This window comes from Rhipicephalus microplus, chromosome X, assembly GCF_043290135.1.
Source record: "Rhipicephalus microplus isolate Deutch F79 chromosome X, USDA_Rmic, whole genome shotgun sequence".
Taxonomy (NCBI): domain Eukaryota; kingdom Metazoa; phylum Arthropoda; class Arachnida; order Ixodida; family Ixodidae; genus Rhipicephalus; species Rhipicephalus microplus.
This window is the reverse complement of record NC_134710.1, coordinates 34,830,892-34,852,384: the sequence shown is the minus strand read 5'-3', so window position 1 is coordinate 34,852,384 and position 21,493 is coordinate 34,830,892. Positions and strand designations below refer to the sequence as shown.

Below are 21,493 nucleotides of genomic sequence, written 5' to 3'. Positions count from 1 at the left end.
GCTGCCGTGGTACACTAAAGATATCAGAAAGTGTTCAGCCAGCGCTGGTACGGGACGCAGAGCGAGCCGCGTGCGCTACACTCCCCTCTTTCAATAAAGGCTCCTCCTCTGCCAACTCTTCACATGCCATTATCCGAGCATCTCTTTTCAGCACGTAGCCTCGCGGATGAGAACCTGTCAAAGTTGGCGCTGATTTCTCGGTTTTGCTGCGACAAAAACCAGCGAAAACTCAAAAGAAGGACGATGAAGGCACAACCAATCACACACAATCACCGGTAGATTTCATATGTTTTTTCGCACCTAAACATGAACCATCAAACCCAGCTCTTCATGCTTCTATCTCGGTAAAATATTCCATGCATTGCTTTGGCATATTTGCCCTAACTACGAAAGCATGGCCGCTCAACCACGGCTAACGAATGTATGATCGGCGGCCAGCCGGGCTGATGTGCCATTACTGATCATGCGCAGTAGTTTTCCCGCAAATGGTCAATTATTCACTAAAACTTACATTGAAAAATACAGGACCGTGGAAGTCCTTCGAATTAAGTGGGATTTCGAAATAATCAAATTCGAATTAACGAGGTTTTATTATACATTATTTCAAAGGCACAAAATCGCACTTACAGCGAACGTCTTGAGTGTCGCCGTTCGGTTACAGCGAACGGAGTCGGCACTCCGGCGACTTCCCAGGAATCATTTTCGACCACTGATAAGCCATCGGCGAGGTTCCGCAGCACTATAGCTGTCAGTCGCCCCGTTTGTTTTTTTTTCTGTTACGTACCCCTCTGTCCTTTGTCTACCCTTCCGGTACTCGGAGCACCCCGCATCGTCAAACGAGGCCCGTGTTTTCACACTGCCACTGGTATCTTGAAGACCGGTTGGCCAACTATAGTCTCCCCTCAGTTTTTGACCGCTGGTTTTGCTACGCTATCGTTGGCGTCGCTCGCCTGGAGTGACCAGGCCATTTGCCAACATGGTCTGTGTCTTGTCTGCATCGGTGTCGTATCGTTCCAGTGCACGCGCTTGCACTACCCCACTGACTTTGATAATTCGCGATTTGTTCCATATTTTGGACCTGTTCTCGCACCCTCCGCATGCGTTCGGAAGCATAATAATGGCTTCAACATGGAACGAATCGCAAATTATTGATGGAACCAATCGCTAATTATTGAAGTCGGCGGGGCCGCGCAAGTCTGCCAGCACCACAATGCGATTCTTTGACCTCTGTGCACGCAGACCGCTCTCCCAAGTTTTCTTACGTGCGAGTTGTGTGTTTCATGGACCCTACAAGCAAGCTACCTGACCTGCCTTCTTCCTGCTTGTTTTGGTTTTCAAGGTCGCCTTCTCGCCACTCTTCGTTGTATTGCAACTCCTTCGACTGTCTCTCGCTCTCTTCTTTTTTCACAACTCTGCTTGTCTGCAACCACTCTGCAACACCAGCCACGCTGGCTCGAGTTCAGAAGTTTTATTTTCAGACTAGAAATGGGCCCAGAGCAGTTCCACGCATGCTGGCTTCTACGTCACGTGTGCGCGCCTTGCTCGCTGTTTGTGAGCGTGTGTAGTCAGAATTGTGGACAGGAGGCCTTCCACGCTTTTTCCTGCCGCTCAACAAAACGTCGAAAGGGTGACCGCTTAGCTCGGGCGTAATCTGCGCGTTTAAGACTTATTATAGGTGCCGCGTTCTCGAATGCTTGCTCTTATCTATTGACCGCCTGGCAGCTAACTAGCCGCTTCGGGTGTCTCTGTATTCAGCTGTGGGGATGATGAAGGCTTCGTGGGCGGCGGTGACAACTAAATGTGTGCGAAACTGTTTTCGCGAGGCTGACGTCGATGTGGGACACCTGACGCTTCCGAACAGGACCACCCCTGCGGCGTGCAGGACATCTGCTACGATGATTTCATTACGGGGGTAATGATTCCAACACAGCGGAAATGTGCACGAATGAGGGCCTTCTGAATCAAGCACACGGCAGGAGCGATTTGGAGGAATCAGATGGCGAGGATGACGAAACTTGGGAGCCAGTGCCCACAAGTGTGCTTATAGTACTTGGCTACATTAATAGCCTCAGGCAGCTTGTATATACCACGGGACTGGGTGAAGAGCACGCTGCCGCTTTAAATAGACTCGAGACCATTCTTATCGCTTCTGCTATTCGAAACATGTGCATCAAGGACCTTTTTGAGTGTCTCTTGTGAACAAACATTGTCCTGTGCCAACTTCCCCGAAAGCTAGTAGCCAAATCCAGATTGTGCATCTTGGAGCATTTTCAATTCTCCTTGTTACCAGGTGATGTCTGCCAAAGCGTTGCGATGTCACGAGGCATGTAGGAGAAAGCTAGTACATGCTGACACGCGTACATATTGTTTGGTGGACAACATATACGTTGGCGAGTACTGTCGTAGTGTGCTTAACCTATTAAGGCACATGCAAGAACTGCTGGTTGGATTTTATTGAGCTTTAGCACATTTTGTCAACTGTGATAATTAATACGTGCAAATTTTTGTAGAGTTTCTTAAACTTTTTCCGCAGTTATGACACTGTACTTTATGAAGTATGCTGGGCTCTTGACACAGCCATGTTCAAGCTGGTTTGATGCAAGAATGAGGAGTATGCTAGGCCCTTGCCGAACAAATACCGAAATTTTCTTCGACCATGCAACTAATAGAAACACCAGCTCTTCATGGAAAGCATAATGTCACACTTCTTGCAACACTATTTCGATGTATTGTGACAGTCCTATATTGTTTTCCAAGCTTCTTGTCAAAATATCCGTATGGATAGTGGGAAATAGCAAGCACAGCAGATACAGGAGATCTCTTGCTATTTTGCAACTCAATGACAAAACAATAGTCGACGCGTAGAGGGTCAGCTGAAACCTTCAGTGTAGTAGAAGACCCTGTATGCGTTGTCTGCGGCGATTTCGATTATCTGAGCTGGTACCACGTTTTGTAAGATGACAATTCTGTAGTTACTCGCAGGTTAATCGTAGTGTTTAACGTCGCGCCGAATGAACAACCACACAGAGAAAGAAACACACATAGAAACCACGGGCGCTCACTTACAACTGTTTATTCCTTGAGGAAACAGGCTAATATAAATCCACTTTTCGTCGACACATGCACAACATGATCAGCCCTTCTTTTACTTAATCTTGCTATCGAACACATGCTGTTTTTCTGACTCATACAGGTTTTCCGTGCTAACTTGTTTGTACTTCTTCCCAGGACCCTAATCTGCGTGAAGTCTGGTGTGCATCCACAAGCTGTAACATGCGCGCTTAGATGCACACTGGCCTTATTCTTTACAGTGAGAGTGTGTTCTCTCACTGTAATTTTGGAGGCATATCACATACGGAAACGGGGTAGTAAGTGTGCTAGCGAAACGTTACTAAACTTATACGAGTCAGAAATACATTATTTAGAGAGCATGTGTCCAATAGCATGATTAAGTAAGAGAAGGGCTGATCATGTTGCGCATGTGTCGGCGAAGAGTGGGCTTATATTAGCCTGTTTCCTCAAGAAATAAAAGTTGTAAGTGAGCGCCCGTGGTGTCTATGTGTGTTTCTTTCTTTGTGTGGTTGTTCATTCGGCACGACATTGACTATTTATCAAGAATATAATGTTGTCGTCCGTCAGCATAACAACTATGCTGTTCTCTTTGGCCTTTAAGGGGAAAGGGGGTAATCTTTCCTCGATCAAAACAGAAACTATGTTTCTCACGTTTGTTTCGTTCTGTTTTTTATTGTTAGCAGAGAGCATCCATTCATACCATTGTCATTCTTCTCCTTCTCCTAAGTTTCTATGTTAGGGTCATAAGCAACATTGAAAACATCAACGTGCTCTCGTATATTCACTGCAACATCTGTGACTGCCTCGTGAGTCTCGGATAACCAGAAAAAATGGCATTCTTCCCAAGAAAATTGTTGGTGCGATCTCTGGGGCAACGCACAACAATAAGCACATGTATGCTCCCACCAAGTCGCATTGTAAAATGTAAAGTGCACACACATTTGATAACACCTCAGAGAAAAACTATGTACGCTTTGCAGGAATTATATCATTATTGGAAAAGCACAAGCAGTCTGTTTTCTTTTTCAGCAATGAAATTGTAAGTAAAACCTCAAATCAATTTAGAAAAAGGAGTACTGACCACATGTGTTCATCGGGCTCTTCTGCTCCTAAAGCTTAATGACGCCCCGCCGTGGTGGTCTAGTGGCTAAAGTACTCGGCTGCTGACCCGCAGGTCGCGGGATCGAATCCCGGCTGCGGCGGCTGCATTTCCGATGAAGGTGGAAATGTTGTAGCCCCCCCCCCCCCCCTTCCCCCGTGTGCTCAGATTTGGGTGCAAGAACCCCAGGTGGTCGAAGTTCCGGAGCCCTCCACTCTGGAGGGCTCCGGAGCCCTCCTGTAGGAGAAAAAGGAAGCGAGCTCCTCTGAAAAGTCGGGGAAATACTTTCACCTAAAGTGCCTCTAATTCATGGAGCTGTCAAAATCCCACCAACCCCAACTTTCACCCACAAAGGAGTGGTACAGGCAAAAAAGAACTGAATAATTCGCGAACGACGTACAATTAACAGCTGAAAAGAAGGGTAAGACATCGTAGCAGTATACCAACGGGGCCTTTAAAAAATTTTATTGAGGCATCTCAGAATTTTATTGACCATATAATGGAGCAGAGCATATATCGGATGAAGGATTGGAAGTTTTCCAAGGATCGTTTACTCCGGATATCCAGGAGCTTCTCAAATGAGGAAGTAAAAAAAAGCAAATACCCCCCCCCCCCACCCATAATAAAAAGAGTTTGCACACACGCTGCACTGTTATTCGCCAAAGGCTTGTGATTGTGTACGAGTGAAACTTATTTTTGATGCATCTCCTCACTGGTTACTTCTGCTGTGAGGCAACTGTGTAAACATATAATGCGAATTGATATCCTTGAGTACATTTTTTAGGGGCAAAGCTCCTTATGGCGTGGATTATGTGTCCCGCTGTCGTAGTAGGAAACCTGTGGCATATACCCACCCTCTGGCACATATCCGCATGTCCACATGTTACAGAAAACGCAGCATGGCGTCGTTATCACGCTCTCGGTGTTAACAAAGTGCTGACAGCAGAAATGTGGTTTATACTCTCGTTTAGTCCCTGGATTGTCCACGGGAGGGTGGTGCTTGTATATGATGAATATATGATAAACAGAAGCGAAGTGGTGGTACTTGAAGTGTTCGCTAGGTGGATGGACAGACAGACAAGCAGACGGACAGATGCATGCACAAACGGGCGCACGTACGGATGGACTGATGCACGAACGAACGCTTCGGTGCAGTCATAATTCATTCCGTGGATGTGCTATAATTTTTTATTTACAGCGGAAGCTGTTATGAGATCAGAACACGGGTCACGCGCGGTGTCGTAGTTGTCAGCCGCCGTCGCCGTCGCCCTTAACAATTATTGAACGTCTTACTTGCATAAAAAGAAGAATGCAAACACGTATTTCGGAAGCAGCAGCCGGAGCGCATGCTGGAAACGCCATCAGCTTGAAAGAAAGAAGGGGGGAGGGGGGGGCAAAGTTTGCGACTTACCTTTTCACTTCAGCATTCCGAGTTCCTCTCTGTGTGCTGCAAGTGACGCAGCAATACGTCGGCATTGCGATTATCAGCCAATACACGCCTCACGTCAATACGCCTTACGTATACATCTATGTAAACACACGCGGGCCTGCGCATACTGCTATAGTGTACTAGGATATTCTAGTACACTATAGTACTGCGCCGCGCGGAGCCTCTAACATGGCGGCTATGCGCACAACGGCCGACAGATGACAGAAATTTTGCATAAGGCCTATAATTTACATCTCTTCGTCTCGTTTTTTCTTTAATGCTTCGCAAAGCGGCGTTGGCTACTGCTTGCGCATCCAAGCGTGACACATCGCTGTTCGAAAGCACAGTACATGCAACTATATTTAGTCGCCTGCTTAAATTTCGCATGCGTAACCATGGCCCTCCAGAGTGCCCGTGAACTGGCCGCCACGCTCGGCTTGGCAAACCGGTTCCTACGAGGAACTAGTGATGTGGCAGGGTTTCCCCTGCATTATCTGTGGACCAAAATAAAGTTTTATTATCGTCATTATCATGTGTGTTCTATTTTAAACACAGCACCATGACTCATGAAAGACACATTCGAAATGTCCTGCAATGTGTAAAAAAGACTGTCTACACACTTGATTGCCTGGAATCAATAGTTGATGCACACATCCCTATTTAGTCACAGGGCATCTGTTTATTATAGTCTACCCACATATTTCGTGCTAAAATTACGAAATGGGCGCTTAGCTAATTGGTGTCATTTAGAGAGCATTTATATATTTCATGTAATCCCGGCTGTGGCGGCTGCATTTCCGATGGAGGCGGAAATGTTGTAGGCCCGTGTGCTCAGATTTGGGTGCACGTTAAAGAACCCCAGGTGGTCGAAATTTCCGGAGCCTTCAACTACGGTGTCTCTCATAATCATATGGTGGTTTTGGGATGTTAAACCCCACATATCTATCAATAAATTAAAGCTTAATGACTCATAGAATTGAAAAAAATAGAAACAAGTCAATGCAAAATGTTAGGATTACCCTTCTGAAACCTTTGGTTTCTGAAATTCCATTTAGTAAGATCAGAATGTTCTGTTGTGTATTTTATGTTCCAGAAAAAGCAAGTGTACTCTGTAAAGTACACTGAGCCTTGATGGATATATGTGAAACAGGTGACAGGGTTTGAAGGAAAATGCATGTGGTATACTGTGTGCCAACTCACGTATATAGTGTGTGTGTGTGTGTGGGGGGGGGGGGGGGGTGAGCAAACATTAAGCATGTTCCTCAATTGAGACAAAAATAGCAAAAATAGAACACTTTTTCAGTATTTGTGGCATTGCATAAATGTGAAGTTTCATGAGTTTATTTAAAATTAGCTATAGTACTCTTACTGACAATGTTCTCGTGGAAAAAGCACTCACTTCACTGTCAAAACTTTCTAGTAAGCCTTCGTTCTTTGAGCGCATACATTTTCTGCATATAGTCTACTCTCGTTACAACAGACCATGATATTCTGGCAAAATAAGTCCGTTCTACAGTCGAAACCCGCAATAGCGAAACACCGTGAGTACGAAATCCCTGCGGCAACGAAATTTTTCTGGACCCCCGGTGAACGTTCATAGAAGCCCATGTATTACTTATCTCGCGGCAACGAAATGTTTTTGGACAGCGATCCCGCATTAACGAATTTTCTACCACGGTGCTTTGCCGTGGCGGGGCTGGGAGTTGGCTTCTTGGGCTCATCGGAAAGAGCATTTTTCTGTGTTTAACTTTCCCGCCTCAGCTGGCTCCTCCCTTTAAAAACAAGCACACAAAAAGCAAATGTTTGAAGGTTGTTTTGAGGCCCTTGATTGGCTGTGGCCGCCTTGTTGCCTCAGCTCGCCTCGCCATTGGCCCGATGCTCGCTCCGGGAGATCGTCGTCTGCTGCTTGTGCGTCGCGAGGACATGGCTCTCGAAAATTGCTACTTCGTGACGTGTTCACGGCTCGATGATCACTTAAGATGTAATTACGCTTTAGTTAGGAGCAGTAAGCGGATGTGCAATCAGGTTACTACGAGCGCGTCATGGGAGTCGTCTTTAGCCCTCACTCCGCCGACAGCAAGACTGCGGGCAGGAACGACGCGCTAGCGCACTCGTGGCGACGTGCTTCGTCGCAAGCAACGAAGCTGTAAGCGGCGGCACGGGCAGATTACTACGAGCGGGCGCGCGGTCTACGAGCGCGGCGCGTCATCGGAGTTTGCTTTAGCCCTAACTCCGCTGACAACGAGACTGCGGGCAGAAACGACGCGCTAGCGCATCCAAAACAACCCGCGGGTTGTTTTGGATGCGCTGAACACCCTTCGCTCCCTCTTCGGCGCAGATGACGACGACGTAGCAATGGACCAGTTTTTCTAGTGCGAAGTGAGAGCTTTGAAGTTGTTGCATGGCAAGGGTCGGCAAAGTAAGTTGACCGACTTTGGCAATAAATTTTCGTTCTGCTGGCCGTATCACTGTTTTCATGTCTCATACTCGCGGCAACGAAATTCTCGCGAAAACGAAATTTTTCGGTTTCCCCGGCGATTTCGTTATTGCGTGTTTCGACTGTATTCGAAGTCCGTAATATCCATACTTCGCGGTGAGACGGGGGGGTGCGTGCATGTGTCGTTGTGTGACCGTTCCGATCAGCTTTATGGGACAGGCTAGGTCTGATGGTTCCATTCGCCAGCATGGTTACACAAGACTTCGATTACTAGCAGCGACTATTAACCAAATATCAGCAAAGTGCTGTTACAGTATATGCAGGGACGCCATGTGGCTCCTGCTCAGCAGCAAAGCTTAGCCCGCTTATAAAACGCTTTTTCATCGGTTCCTGTTGATCTGCTTCGAATGAATTCTCTTTTGTGTGGACGCGAAGACATATCTGCTGAAGTAGGGCCTCTTATTGCTGGGAGCGATTTGACAGCAGTACTCATCTGCTAGGAGCACCGGAACATCTTGCTTTCAAATCATGGTTGCGATGTCTAACAGCGATACCAGAATGAGCGACGAATATCTAATGCAAAACACAAACAAAAGCTTTTTATTTACAACTACTTTGAAAAAATTAGTGATCAACGATTGACGAGCACCCTTGAGCGATGATGTCATCATTTTGCGCCGCATTTCACTCAGCTGCAACACTTCAACACTGCAGTCAACTTTACTGCAGGGGACTCGTCTTTTGATCACTGTCGTCTGATGACAGCTCAGAACGGGCTTCGATCGTCGCTCTCACCTCCTCATCAGTCAGCTCCTCATTGTCGATGACGTTGTTGTCCAATGTGACGAAGTCAGAGAAGCTGTCTGCCCCGTATGCCTCCCTGACTTGATTCCACACCAACAGGTCTGATGTTTCATCTGGTACAGACGACTCTTTATCTGCACTGTCATCGGCGCTGCCATCCTTTTGTTCAAAACCAGCCTTCCTGAAACAATTTCTACTTACTGTACCTCTGATTTGCTGCCAAACGCTCGCCAACACTTCCACAGGAAACCTGACGTCTATATTCGACGCCCGATTATTCTGCATGTCAAAGAGCAGGCGTTCGACAAGGCAAGTACGGTAGGCAGCCGTCACGGAATTCACGACTCCTTGGTCAATTGGCTACAGTACAGAGATCGCATTTGGGGGAAAGTAAGCCAGCTCAATTGCTTCCATCTGGGGTGGTTTCATATGGCTGGGGCAGTTGTCCAGAAAGAGTAGCACCTTTCTCTTCTGCTTTATCATCTCCCAGTCGAACTGCAATAGTCAGGCATTGAAAATGTCCTTCGTCATCCATGCCTTTGTATTAGCAGTCCACTCAACTGGCATGTTCTTTATGTCCCACAAGGTGTGAGGCTTTCCTAATCTCCCACAGTTTTCTCTTCTCGGTGTCGGTCATGTTATAACAAAATAATGTGGACAAGCGCTCCTTGGAGCGCTTATTGTGACAGTGATTTCTGGAAACTGTGGAAGTCCTATTTGGTTTGGCCTTATAAAATAAATCACTTTCATCTGCATTAAATATGCCTTTCTCACTGTATCTGGAAAGAAGCGCCGGTAGCTTGTTGGTTTGCCATTCAGTGATGGCGTCGACACTCACGCTGTTGTGTTTACCGCAAATTTGCATGAATGTGACGCTGTGCCTTGCCTTGAAGCGCTTCAGCCATCAGTCGCTGAAAGGGATGCCGTCGTGTCCGAGGACCACAGCTAGCTGTTTGGCCCGCTTCCTCAGTAAGAATCCCTTCACTGGAATATTGTGAGATCGGGCATCACGCAGCCACACAAGTAGTGCGGACTCAATACGTCGCCTCGCTGAGCCTGAAGCGCTTGGGATTAAATTCCCCCAACACTTTTTTGCCAGCAATACTCCTATTATTCACAATTGAACTGCTTGGACAGTCTCATTGTTTTTGCGATGTCTGCCTGTTTCTCACCATGCCCAACCGTGTTCACTATCTTGAGCTTGTCATTCAGCAAAATTTGCTTCCGCTGGCTGGAGGCCATTACGCCGAAATCAGCGAATAGACAGAACAGTCAAGCACAGGAACACAGCGATGGGCGTCAACTAGCCACGTCCGTGCATAACGCTGCCAATGTGCTCAGACTGGCTTGGCTGGATAGAGGCTTGGCTTGGCCGAAAGCCACCAATGTTGCCAGCTGCAATTTAAAATTACCATGGCTTTAGCATGCTGAAAGTGGCGTGGTCAAATCTGTTATCAGCCCGTGTCAATGCGGCAAAAGTCTTCTATATGCGTGCAAATTTGATAAAAAAATGCCACTAATTTTGTCTCCTGTAGCCGATAGTCTGTTGTATTGCAGTCCGTTAAAGGCAAGCTTTGCTCCATTAAAGTCCATTGTACCCAGGTCTGTTATAACGAGTGTAGATTGTACGATGTATGTATCCTACAACTGTGTGCCTATCGCCTAATGATGGTCTTTGATACAGTGCTGCATTACCTATAAAAAGTTGGGCTGGTGATAGAATATACTGTGCTTGTAGGCAGTCACAAACAGAAGGTTCTCATTTTCTACAAATATTTTTTTAAGTAAGCTGTGGGTTTACTGATTTGGTGGAGTTTTTTTCACTGCAGCAGCAATTATACAAACTCTCTCGACAGGTTTTGCTTTTGTCCTCATGTTCCGTATAAAATGTCTAAATCAGTAACATGGCCCCATGTATCATATGTTCTATGTGTGAGCAAAAAGCGCAGAAGTGCTGGGAATGAAAACAATTGAAGCAGGCATGAAACGAGCCTGCCATCTCTCGCACCGAGGGTGCATGTGATAAAATCGCCCTGTGTTTGAGGCTGGTAGTCAATGGTTCCTCAAGCAGAGAGGAACCTGTCAGTTTTTCATAGGGCAAAGGAGCATGATGGGATGCCGCATCACACGAGCAATAACTGCAAACTTTGCTCATAAAGGCACGGTCACAAGTGCTCTCTTGACAGATGTCAGGAGACTGGCTGTGCTGTGACCACTTATTTTGCATTGAGGGAACATGCAGCATAAAAAACTTCTGTTCTATAGAGTGGCTGTATTCCCGTCAACCAGTGTTTTGATTATTTGTGCGAGATGAAATTCAAACAAAATAGCTGCTAGGCTTACTTCAGATAACATTCTAATTTGTTACTGATTTGTTTGCTATCAGATGCATTGCTTTTCCTTTGTGGTGAAACTGATTTTTCCCGTCTGCTCGCAGCACCCGTTACGTGGCAACAGGTTCTACGATGTTTTCACTTGTCAGTAGGGCTTTGCCTCAGTACACATCGTTATATCGCGATGATGCCGTGGCTCTCTTCCATGTCATAATGCACACGAGTGTATGGCTGCCCTCTCATCGTTGGGCTTGTCTTTCTTTTCTTTAGAGCATCATTTCATGTTCACACAGTTACGAAAATTAGCACCAAGTACCCTTACTGTTGTGCTGCTTCAACAGATCCCAAACACCATTTCTTCTCCAAGTATACTCCAGTGCAACTCCTTTGCAAAGCCAAGTTCTAAACAGCCTGCACCTCTACTTTTTTATGCATACACATTACTTTTGCGTTTCCTTTAAGATGAATTGTGCTTTTTCTGGATACCAGATAGGATGCAAGATGAGTGTTTTGGGCCATATGCGCTGTCTCACAGTGATGTTTCTTTGGATTTTATCCTATGTTAATGACTTCTGTGTGCTCTCCTCCGTGGCATGGTGTACCGTCTTACTTCATTACAAGTAAACTCATTATGCCATTTGGCTATAATGCATAAAAGCCTTTCAACAATCTCATAGTGCTTTGTTACATGGTATATGTGTGTATATATGTAAACAAAGAGTCTTTGTACGTTCACTTGCAGAAAAAACACCAGATTCTTCAGTGTGCTCACCCATCACCACTGTCAGCTTCACGGGGTTTTTTTGGCTGCCGCCACTTTTCTAAGGCCAATGAATACCTGATAAAGCATCGAAAGCAACCAATTGATTGGAGCCGTTTGCCTTGACTTGTGCCAAGAACTCGAGAATTTAGATTTTATGTCTTATACCAGCATTTAATCATCTTTCTGTTTATAATAGCCCAGCATAAGCAGCTGTGCCATTGACAATTGAGTTTGTTTTTGCATCTTATTACATGTTATTTCCAAATTCATTGTGCAATTGTTGTGTTCAATGTGTGAGTTGCCAAAGAAAAGTACCTGTACAATATTTGCAAGTGCATAGACAGCACTTGCATGTCAGTGTTTTTGAAATGTGCCTTATACAAAACTTCTATTTTACTGGCACTTTGTTAAAAACTCTTGTCCTTACAAGCCTAGCCAGGCATGCCATAACACATCTTTTTATATTTCATTATTTCACATGTCTTAGAATGCAGCACGACAAGTATATAGCTTTTCTTCTTATCACATGGTTGTAGGCGTATGTTCTTGCTGCAAAAGTATGTTCTCAATAAAAGCTTCGAATTGTGCCTGTTTATTCAAAGGCCTCCCTTTTATGATTCTGAAGCAAACTTGTTCATAAAAAGAGCGTGCTGTTCAAGGACATTTTTTTTCATGATTACATGATTCATTTACATTTTACATTCTAAGGTGCACTGTGATTCAATTCTATCTTGCAATAATAGGTTACATGTAATCATATACTTTGTTGATGGAATGACACCTGCCATAGTGGCATGGCATCACACTGCTAGGCATGAAGGCATGGTTTTGATTCAGATGTAGTGGTTGCATTTCGATAGGCGTGCATGCAAACGCGCCTGGGTAGGTGCATCTCAAAGGAGTCTGGATGGTTTAAATTAATGCGGAGTACCCCGGGAGTGGACGCGCATGCGCAGTGTTAAGTGGACGCTGGGAAAGGAGTGAGGGATGTACACGGCCACCGTCATAAGCTGCTTTGCATCTAAAATGAAAAATGGCATAAAAAAATTCCGCATATCCCCAAGCGTGCAGGATATGCCAAGCAAGTTAAATCATAAAAATAGGCCCGTGTCGTAAAACAGTCGCCCCGCAGGCGCCCTTGGATGCGCAAGCAGTAGCCAACGGCGCTTTGCGAAGCATTAAAAAAAACAACGAGACGAAGAGATGTAAATTATAGGCCTTATGCAAAATTTCTGCCATCTGTCGGCCGTTGTGCGCATAGCCACCATGTTAGAGGCTCCGCGCGGCGCAGTACTATAGTGTACTAGAATATTCTAGTACACTATAGCAGTATGCGCAGGCCCGCGTGTGTTTACATAGATGTATACGTAAGGCGTATCGACGTGAGGCGTGTATTGGCTGATAATCGCAATGCCGACGTATTGCTGTGTCACTTGCAGCACACAGAGAGGAACTCGGAATGCTGAAGTGAAAAGGTAAGTCGCAAACTTTGTCCCCCCCTCCCCCCTTCTTTCTTTCAAGCTGATGGTGTTTCCAGCATGCGCTCCGGCTGCTGCTGCCGAAATACGTGTTTGCATTCTTCTTTTTATGCAAGTAAGACGTTCAATAATTGTTAAGGGCGACGGCGGCGGCGGCTGACAACTACGACACCGCGCGTGACCCGTGTTCTGATCTCATAACAGCTTTCGCTGTAAATAAAAAATTATAGCACATCCACGGAATGAATTATGACTGCACCGAAGCGTCCGTTCGTGCGTCAGTCCATCCGTACCTGCGCCCGTTTGTGCATGCATCTGTCCGTCTGCTTGTCTGTCTGTCCATCCACCTAGCGAACACTTCAAGTACCACCACTTCGCTTCTGTTTATCATATATTCATCATATACAAGTACCACCCTCCCGTGGACAATCCAGGGACTAAACGAGAGTATAAACCACATTTATGCTGTCAGCGCTTTGTTAACACCGAGAGCGTGATAACGACGCCATGCTGCGTTTTCTGTAACATGTGGACATGCGGATATGTGCCAGAGGGTGGGTATATGCCACAGGTTTCGTACTACGAAAGCGGGACACATAATCCACGCCATAAGGAGCTTCGCCTCTAAAAAATGTACTCAGGGATATCAATTCGCATTATATGTTTACACAGTTGCCTCACAGCAGAAGTAACCAGTGAGGAGATACATCAAAAATAAGTTTCACTCGTACACAATCACAAGCCTTTGGCGAATAACAGTGCAGCGTGTGTGCAAACTCTTTTAGGGGCGAAGCTCCTTAGGGCGTGGGCTGTGCGTCCCCTGTAGCCTGTATGTAGCCACCTCTAGTTTAGTTCTTGCAGTGTTCACTAGATGGCGGTACCATCCCCTGTATGTAGCCACCTCTAGTTTAGTTCTTGCAGTGTTCACTAGATGGCGGTACCGTCTCCTGTATGTAGCCACCTCTCGTTTAGTTCTTGTAGTGTTTACTAGATGGTGGTACTTGTAGCTGATGATGAAAAGATGCAAGATGTTATAAACTAGAAAGCGGTACTTGTAGTTGATGAAAGACGCGAGATCTTATAAAATAGGAATGATGTCACATATGGCGCGTGTCATTGGTTGAAGGCAATCGTTCGATTTAGTGCGGCGACGTACGCTAGGGGGAGCGTTGTAATAAAATCCGTTCGCTGTTGGCGCGCGCTCGGAGTCGCCGGATGGATAAGGCTGCACAGCGGAGAGAGCGCAAGGCGGCAGCAGCGCGCGCTCGCAGACAGAATCCCGATGTGCGAGCGCGCGAGGCAAGGGACATCGCAAGCCATCCATCGTCTAAGAACAAATAAAAGTTTATTTGTGTATATACACACACAGCGTTTCTCACGTCTTTACATGATGATCGACTGGGCGAATTACACGGAAGATTCACAGTTTACCGATGAATCCCTCCGGAGCTTCGCCCATTCATCATCATTCACCCCGTGAATATGCCGTAATTTTTTTATTATGGGTGGGGGAGGGGGGTATTTGCTTTTTTTTACGTCCTCGTTTGAGAAGCTCCTGGATATCCGGAGTAAACGATCCTTGGAAAACTTCCAATCCTTCATCCGATATATGCTCTGCTCCATTATATGGTCAATAAAATTCTGAGATGCCTCAATAAAATTTTTTAAAGGCCCCATTGGTATACTGCTACGATGTCTTACCGTTCTTTTCAGCTGTTAATTGTACCTCGTTCGCGAATTATTCAGTTCTTTTTTGCCTGTACCACTCCTTTGTGGGTGAAGGTTGGGGTTGGTGGGATTTTGACAGCTCCATGAATTAGAGGCACTTTAGGTGAAAGTATTTCCCCGACTTTTCAGAGGAGCTCGCTTCCTTTTTCTCCTACAGGAGGGCTCCGGAGCCCTCCAGAGTGGAGGGCTCCGGAACTTCGACCACCTGGGGTTCTTGCACCCAAATATGAGCACACGGGGGAAGGGGGGGGGGCTACAACATTTCCACCTTCATCGGAAATGCAGCCGCCGCAGCCGGGATTCGATCCCGCGACCTGCGGGTCAGCAGCCGAGTACCTTAGCCACTAGGTGACCGCGGCGGGGCGCACAGACATATGTTGAAGAGTTGCAGATGTTTATATAATCAGTTGTTTGCCCTTGCACAACGATGCCATCTGGAACATGCGTACGCCAGAAGCTGATATAAAGCGCTGATGATCGCGAGGATGCTGGCCCTAGACACTGCTACATAAATCAACCTCAGAGCATGGCAACTAACCACAATTGACGTTAACCCGACGTGACGGCTGTATCAAAGGAGCACACATGTACTGTTCATAAAATTGGGTTGGCAGCACAGCAACTACTGTTGACGTATCACGAAGATTAGCGTCTATTTGAAAATTAGTTCCAAGACTTGGCGTAGCTCTGTGGTAAAATGCTTCACTGCCACGCAGAATGCTCTGTTCGATTCCAGCTGGGACCCCGACATTTATTCTTTGCATTCGTCGGGTCGACGCTACCGATGTGGGGTATTTCTTAACGGTCGCGCGTTAAAATTGCCCATGTGTGTTCTCGTCGTTCTTGGGTAGATACTAAGTGTGAATATTCGGTGGCACATGCCCGCATACCGGTGGCACATACCCGCCCGTGGGTATGTGCCACTGTCTGGCGGGAAGTGTTTGACGACGTACGCGACGGGATTGGGACATTATTCATGTCTTTACCAGCGTGTCATATTCGTAAAACCATCTTACCCTCCCATGCTAACTTTGGTTCACGCCAAGTTAAGGGGCTGACCACGAGAGCACCCAAACGTAAGCGGCTAGATAGATACACTCAAAGTTACCAAAAATGCTTGGCATTTAAAACGAAGCACTCGATATTTGTATTATAGGCACACTAACGTACTGGCTCCTGTAAGTGCGCACGGAAACGATGCAAACATGATAGTAATGTTGCAAGCCCGTCGTCTTGTTATTTACCGTGTCTCATCGAATCGGCATGCCTCTACATGTGTACTGAACATACGTCGTCATTCTTTTTTGGCACTTAACCTTCTCGCCTCAGAGCGCACTCCCATGTGCCGCACAATATGACGTCTTTGGAATTCCGAAACATAAAAAAAATTATTCAAAGTGTCTCTGTGCACCTGGACGCCAAAATAAAACCCATTTACTCGCGAATGCAGTCATAGTCGCAAAAATATGTGAGGAAAAGCGAGTGAGCGAAAAAATGCCTACTTAGACATATAAAGTTGTCCCGGAGTCCGCTTTACCCGATTCGCGTAGCCAAATGCTGCCCAAGAGCCCACCATCGTCGTCTCAAAAAATGATCACAGACGTGTTCAGAGCCATCTTGTTCTATTAGAGGCACCACACGCAACATTACTAGCACAAAAACAACGCGAAAGCCACGTACACCACAATGCACCCATCCACTTTCTGCCCTGAGCAATATGGCGGCGCGTCGGCTTCAGCCACGGTACAGTGTAGCCGCGGAGCCCCTCCGCCACTCCAGAAGATTTAGTATAACCTCCTTGAAGCGAGCAAACTTTGACCAAGGCACATACATGCATAACCGCTCTCGAGCGGGTATGTGCCACCGGTTGGCTACGCACAACATCGGAGGATGTACAGACCCACGCCTTAAGGAGCTTAGCCCCTAAAATCAAAACTGCAATATATTGTCACGGGGGTGAGAGAATGAATCAAATAAATATATTTACAAAATATACAGGGAGAGTCAGAGGCAGCTGCAGCCAAGATGGAAGAACAGCAGCAACAACAACACGAGCACGGTCGCTTTCATCGTCTTCGTCGTCTATGATGCTCTTTCGTTGCCGATGTCGTGTAACATAACATATAACCCCCCGCTGCTGGCAGCGCCATCTCGGCGCCTAAAGGAGAGTAGGATCATATGCGGATATGTACGGTTTGAGGCGGCTCACGTGGACGACGTCAGTAGCGGGTGCGGACGACGATGACTGACTGTCCAACGGAGCAATCTCGTATGTGACATCGGTAAGCCGACATAAAACCTTGTAAGGCCCCGAGTAGCGGGACAGGAGCTTCGAAGAGAGGCCAACGTGGCAGCATGGTGTCCAGAGGAGAACCAATGAACCTGGAGAGTAGGAAACTACTCTGTGATGGCTATCGTAGCGGGCCTTCTGAGAGAGCTGCGAGCCAAGAAGACGTTCCCGTGCGATTTGGCGGGCCACTTGAGCCCGAGCAGTGGCATCCCGGGCGGACTCTGTAACCGTTTGCGTAGTTGATGGGAGAAGAGTCTCGAAGGGTAACGCTGGATGGCGGCCGAAGAATAAATAGAAGGGGAGAAGCCAGCGGTGTCGTGGCGTGACGAATTGTACGCGAATGTCACATGAGGCAAAGTACTATCCCAATCAAGGTGATCCTTGGAAACGTACATGGAGAGCATTGTTGTCAATGTTCGATTTAGGCTCTCGGTAAGACCATTTGTTTGTGGGTGATAGGCCGTAGTGAGCTTGTGACGCGTCGAACATGAGCGAAGGATGTCACTTACTACTTTTGAAAGAAATGAGCGACCACGATCAGTCAGCAGCTGTTGAGGAGCGCCATGGTGAAGAATTACGTCATGAAGCAAGAAGTCCGCGACGTCAGTGGCACAGCTTGTCGGTAGCGCTCGTGTGATAGCGTATCTTGTGGCGTAATCAGTGGCTACGGCTATCCACTTGTTTCCAGTGAGAGAAGTAGGAAATGTTCCAACGAAATCAAGACCGACGCGGTAGAAGGGAATGGTGGGTATGTCTATTGGTTGGAGTGGACCAGCTGGTGGCAACGTGGAATGTTTGGAGGCAGGACTCACATGCAGCAACGTATCGGCGCACAGAACGGTAAAGGCCTGGCCAGAAGAATCTACGCCGCACGCGATCGTACGTGCGCGTGACCCCGAGATGTCCCGCGGTTGGGGCGTCGTGAAGCTGTTCATGTACAGCGGAACGGAGTGTCGCAGGAACTACGAGTAGTAAGTAGCTCTGGTCCTTCGGCGCTCGTGTTCCGTCGGTAAAGAATGCCATCGCGTTGAACGAACAAGTGTAGCGACAGGTCTACGTGGGGCAAGCGTAGACTCTGCATGATAGACCGCAAGTGGACATCGCTGAGCTGCTCCCTGCGTATGTCGGTGAAAGCCGACATGGAGAAGACACAAGGGTCAGAATCATGTGCTGAAAAGTCAGGTGGGTCCACGGGGTGACGGGATAGACAGTCGGCATCCTACACTCTAAGCCAAAAATGGCCGAAATGGGAGCAACGGCTGTTTTTACTCTTTCAGACCGACTGCTACTCTCCGAAAAGACCAAGCAGAACAAGATGGCCGACTTGTTCGAGAATGGGGGAGAAACTGTATTCATCTTAAGTTTGTAAGGGAGCAACAGAAGGAGGAACCGCTGTAAATGCTCTCGTTACGCAACGGTTACTCCCCGGCAGGACACCGCACACAAATATGCATGCCGCCCACATTGATATTCATGGGCCAGATTATTGTTTGTTCTGTGTGCCAAACGTCACCAAACCAAAACAGTGATTTATTTTAGCATCCGCAGATAATAAGATAGCAGCGCTGGCTGAACACAGAAGGCCTGAGAATACAGCTACGGCAAGTACCTAACACACGCAGCAGCAGAATGGAGAGTTGGCACGTCAAAGCGGGCCGAACGCCGAAACACGTGCAAAACAACGATAAAAAGAAAGCCTAGGCGCGCCATTTGTCCGCGAAGGAAGGGCGTCAAAGTCGATCAAGCACAGAAACACGGGCATAAGGAGCCCCCGCCCCCCCCCCCCCCCCCCCAGATATATCGGAGAAGAAAAAAAAAAGCGGACCCAGACGCGCTTTTCATCAGCCGTACACTTAGTAGCACGCTTCACCGTGTAGTTTGAGGGCAGAATGACAAATCTGCGCCATCTGCGCCCGCATGACAAGTGTGGCGCTAGTGCAGTAAGCGATGTAATTTACAAAGTAATTTTTATTCAGTGTTTATGTTTACTAGCACTAAATAGAAATTACGCTCAATTTTTTATATTTATTGATGAGTTTTAGTGTACCTCAGTTTTTTTTTTATAAGTGTATTAGGAGAACACGCTGAAAGCATTGCGCTGACGCCTGTGCTGCCACTGCTCGACGTTCTTTTTTTTTTTCGGCGCGACTAGGTTCGCGTTCGCACTACTCATTCATAAGGTCTGTGGTCGGCGAGCACATGGACATGCGAGCTTGTGAGCTATGTTTTGATCGTGTGTGTGTGTCGCAGATTTACGTTTCTACTTACTCGTGATGAAGGTTAGTGTATATTTATCTTTATGGAGCGCGAAGTTGTTGTGGATTTTGCTGCTGGGTGGAACAAACACATCGTAAACACGTCTTCAGCTATCTGCAAGCCTGTTCGCTCGTCGAACAAAGGACTGTGCATGCATCAGCGTGCAGGTGAGTGGCATTTCCAGCAACATTTAATGCTCTTACAATACATTGTTGAGTAGTTGCGCTATTGAAAGAGAAATAATTTGATCTTTCTTATTTACCGTATCTATTGCTAGCCGTATCGGACTAAATTACCTCTATTATTACTGCCTGCATACCCTCTTGCTTCCCCTGTCACCACTGCAGTACCAGTGTACTTTTGCAGTTAAAAGTTCATTTCCGCAACACTACCTCGCTTGAAAAAACATTGAGGTGGGGTTGAAGCTGCCTTCATACTGGCACTTTTCTACCATTGGCTTTATGTAACGTTAACGGCTGGGTGTTGGGTCGTGTGTGTGTGTCGCAGATTTGCGTTTCTACTTATTCGTGATGAAGGTTAGTGTATATTTATCTTTATGGAGCGCGAAGTTGTTGTGGATTTTGCTGCTGGGTGGAACAAACACATCGTAAACACGTCTTCAGCTATCTGCAAGCCTGTTCGCTCGTCGAACAAAGGACTGTGCATGCATCAGCGTGCAGGTCAGTGGCATTTTCAGCAACATTTAATGCTCTTACAATACATTGTTGAGTGGTTGCGCTATTGAAAGAGAAATGATTTGATCTTTCTTATTTACCGTATCCATTTTTAGCCGTATCGGACTAAATTACCTCTATTATTACCGCCTGCATACCCTCTTGCTTCCCCTGTCACCACTGCAGTATCAGTGTACTTTTGCAGTTAAAAGTTCATTTCCGCAACACTACCTCGCTTGGAAAAACATTGAGGTGGGGTTGAAGCTGCCTTCATACTGGCGCTTTTCTACCATTGGCTTTATGTAACGTTAACGGCTGGGTGTTGGGTCCTTGGGCCGCAATTTTTAGAGCTGTAAAGGGTATGTAAATCAGTAAGTGAACAAATCATTGTCGCATCACTTCACTGGCATAGCCAGGTGGTTGCGCACAGAATTTTTTTAGGCCGGTCGAAGGGAGCCCATAATGACGACCATATTCGCTTGCCCGGCCTCCAATTCATATAAGCGCCCCCCCCCCCCCCCCCATCCCCGCACGCCTAAAAAAAATAAAAAATCTGCCCACATCACTGCGTCACTTGCTTCACCTCTGCGCTGAACGTACTATTTTAAAAGCGCACCATCAAGCCAGCAATTTACATATGGACAGAACAATTGGAGGAGGAATGACCCAAATCTTTCAGATTTCTTTAGTCATGCAAAACCTTCGCAAAACTGAATATTGTAAAAGACAATCATAAATGCTGTATGTTCTCGTTAGCGTTGCCATTATTCTGCATCATGAAACCTTTATGCGCTGTGAAAACTTGTCATGCCGTTGAAGTCACATATCGACGTTAATACCAATTGACGAAAATTTCGACAACTTCAATAAAGCCGTTTGGGATTTGCCGCATGCACATAATTAGGCTGATTCCCACTTGGCTGTTCTTAACCTGACTTCACTGCTACCAAATTAAACAATATTTGATGCATGTCTTTTACTAGTTTTTTTCAGGGATATGACACAAATTTGGTTATACTGCAGATAAAGATGCTCCCAACGATGCTAAAGTACAGAAAGCAAGTGAATATTGGTAAGTGCAGACTTTTTGTACTACGTATATGAAAGCATCGCTTTTTAGGGGCAAACTG

General features: G+C 46.5%; 1 protein-coding gene across 1 annotated transcript in view; it reads left to right on the top strand.

Moving 5' to 3' along the window:
* LOC119175779 (uracil-DNA glycosylase 2) overlaps positions 1-12,532 on the top strand; it is a 59,778-nt gene extending 47,246 nt beyond the window's left edge. Inside the window, exon 8 of the mRNA XM_037426750.2 lies at positions 11,917-12,532. Within this exon, the coding sequence (XP_037282647.2) occupies positions 11,917-12,060 (144 nt within the window). The 3' untranslated portion in view covers positions 12,061-12,532. The remainder of the gene's footprint in view (positions 1-11,916) is intronic.
* Positions 12,533-21,493: the final 8,961 nt, after the last annotated feature.